Source organism: Phaethon lepturus, unplaced genomic scaffold (genome assembly GCF_000687285.1).
Source record: "Phaethon lepturus isolate BGI_N335 unplaced genomic scaffold, ASM68728v1 scaffold22814, whole genome shotgun sequence".
Classification (NCBI taxonomy): Eukaryota; Metazoa; Chordata; class Aves; order Phaethontiformes; family Phaethontidae; genus Phaethon; species Phaethon lepturus.
This window is the reverse complement of record NW_010537299.1, coordinates 14328-16399: the sequence shown is the minus strand read 5'-3', so window position 1 is coordinate 16399 and position 2072 is coordinate 14328. Positions and strand designations below refer to the sequence as shown.

Sequence of the window (2072 nt, the reverse complement as noted above, 5' to 3'; positions counted from 1 at the left end):
CGCCGCGCCGGCGCGCGCCCCGAGCCGACACCTCCGGAGGCCAAGACGTCAAGAGTTTCGTGTTTATTTGTCTACATTCAGCTTACTCCAGATGTACTGCCGGTTTTTAAAATAAAATCTTCACTTATAAAACTGAAACACTAAAGCATTAAAATACAGAAAGCTCGTTTAACTCACTTCACAAAAGCATTAACAGATGACATATCCCTTATCTATTTAAAGCCATACCGCGTTCACGCTTCCACGTCAATTTTTAAATAGAAAAAGGATACCGAAATTGTATTAACTCAAAAAAAAAAAAAATCCTATTTAGACGAAGTTGTAATGGCAACTAACAAACCATTAAATACAGAGATGCCCAAAATACAGCTAAGTATGGAATTACAGGTACTCAACCATTAGTGACCGGTATCACAAAGAGCACTGCAACATGGAAACGGGGGGGCAGGGGTTGGTTTTGGTTGGTTGGTTGGTTGTTTTTTACGTATTTACCGTGATGCGATAAAACTGAATATTCAAAGGGCGGGCGAAGGCGGGAGGTAACAAAGCTCGGCGCCCGCGGAGGAGGGGGCGGCTTTATCTGTACTGGTAATTCATGCTGTGGTCGTTCCTGCCGTAGCCGCCTTGGGAAGCTTGGTAGGAGCTGGGGGGGCCGCTGTAGTTTTGGCCTGAACCGGGGGAGTTGTAGTTGGACTGAGAGGAATATCCACCTGCGGAGGGGGGAGAAAGGAGCTCGGTTACGATGGGCGTGAAACAACAACAAAAAAAGCTATTTTAAGGCGGAGCTTTTACTCCGACGCGGGACCCGCGGCCACGCCGGAGCGGGCGCAGACGTAACGCACGGGGAAAAAAATACGTCGGGAAGTGTCGTGTACTGACCTTGCTTACCTTGGTACGAGGACCCTCCGCCCCCAGATCCTCCCCCATAGCCACCGTGCGAACCGGTGTTGTAGGAGGCACCCCCCGAGTAGTTATTTCCTCCGCGGCCGCCGTTGCCCCCGCACCCCGGGAGGGAAACGCGGTGAGCGGGGCCGGCCTCCGCGGCGGCGGCTCTGCCTTCGCCGCACCCAGCGACAGGTTTTGTCTGCTGTTAGCAGCGAAGGGACGATTATTCGAGGCGAGCGGCAGGGGTTCGACGAGCGAAAACTCTCCCTCTTCCCCCTTCCTTGGGCTGCCAGAGCTTCACGCGGAGGTCTGGCCGTCGGGGCAGCGGTGGGATTTCCCCGCGGACGCGCCCTGGCGTGGAACGCGCAGATCCCACGTCCTCACCTCCCCGACACAGATAGCAAAGAGTCGACGGTAAAATACCAACTGGGAGCAGAGCGGGCGAGCCCACCTTCGGCCCCCAAAACGCATGCGCGGGGAGCGGAGCAGACCCCAGCAGGTTTCCTGGGCAGCCGTTGATCTCGCCCAACCAAATCGGCCAACCCGGAGCGCCTGAAGCCCCCCGACCTCACGGAACCGCAGAGCCTGGGAAGGGGCCTCCGCGACTTATCTCCCCCCAGACCAGGCTGCTCAGAGCCCCGGCCGGCCCGGCCCCGAACATCGCCGGGGCAACCCGGCGTCTCAGCACCCCCAGCACCCAGAATGTCTTCCTCAGATCTGGTCCGAATCTCCCCTCTTTTAGCCCAAAAGCGTTCCGCCTCGCCGCACGGCTCCGGGCCCGACTAGCGGGTCCTCCGATCCCCAAGCGCGTATTTCCCCCATTATCTGAAGCCCGCATTTTGCTCCCCGGGCGAGCCAACACTCACTGAATTTGCTCTCGTAGTTGTAATCGGAGCCTCCGCCGCCAGGCGAGTTGTAGGAATTGGAGTAGGAGGAATAGTTGCCTTGGCCGTGGTTGTAGCCTTTCTGTTTGCCCTGCGGCGGGCCGTAGTTACTGTACTGGTTTTGGTTGTAGGACTGCTGCTGCTGGCCCTGGTGGGACTGGTACCCCGAGCCGTAGGAAGGTTTTTGCTGTCCTCCGTGCTGCTGTTTCTTCCCGCCGTGTTTCGGAGGAATCGGGGAGTTGTAGTTATCGCCGCCCTGGTAGTAGGAGCCGTAGCCGGAGGAGCCGCCGCCTCCGGCCCCGC

General features: G+C 57.5%; 1 protein-coding gene across 1 annotated transcript in view; it reads right to left on the bottom strand.

Annotated features, from left to right (window-relative positions):
* Positions 1 to 481: 481 nt before the first annotated feature.
* Positions 482 to 2072, bottom strand: part of ILF3 (interleukin enhancer binding factor 3, 90kDa) — a 12427-nt gene continuing 10836 nt past the window's right edge. The window contains exons 16-18 of the mRNA XM_010286458.1: positions 1750 to 2069; positions 880 to 1003; positions 482 to 710 (exon numbers count right to left, since the gene is read on the bottom strand). Of these exons, the coding sequence (XP_010284760.1) occupies positions 577 to 710; positions 880 to 1003; positions 1750 to 2069 (578 nt within the window). The 3' untranslated portion in view covers positions 482 to 576. The remainder of the gene's footprint in view (positions 711 to 879; positions 1004 to 1749; positions 2070 to 2072) is intronic.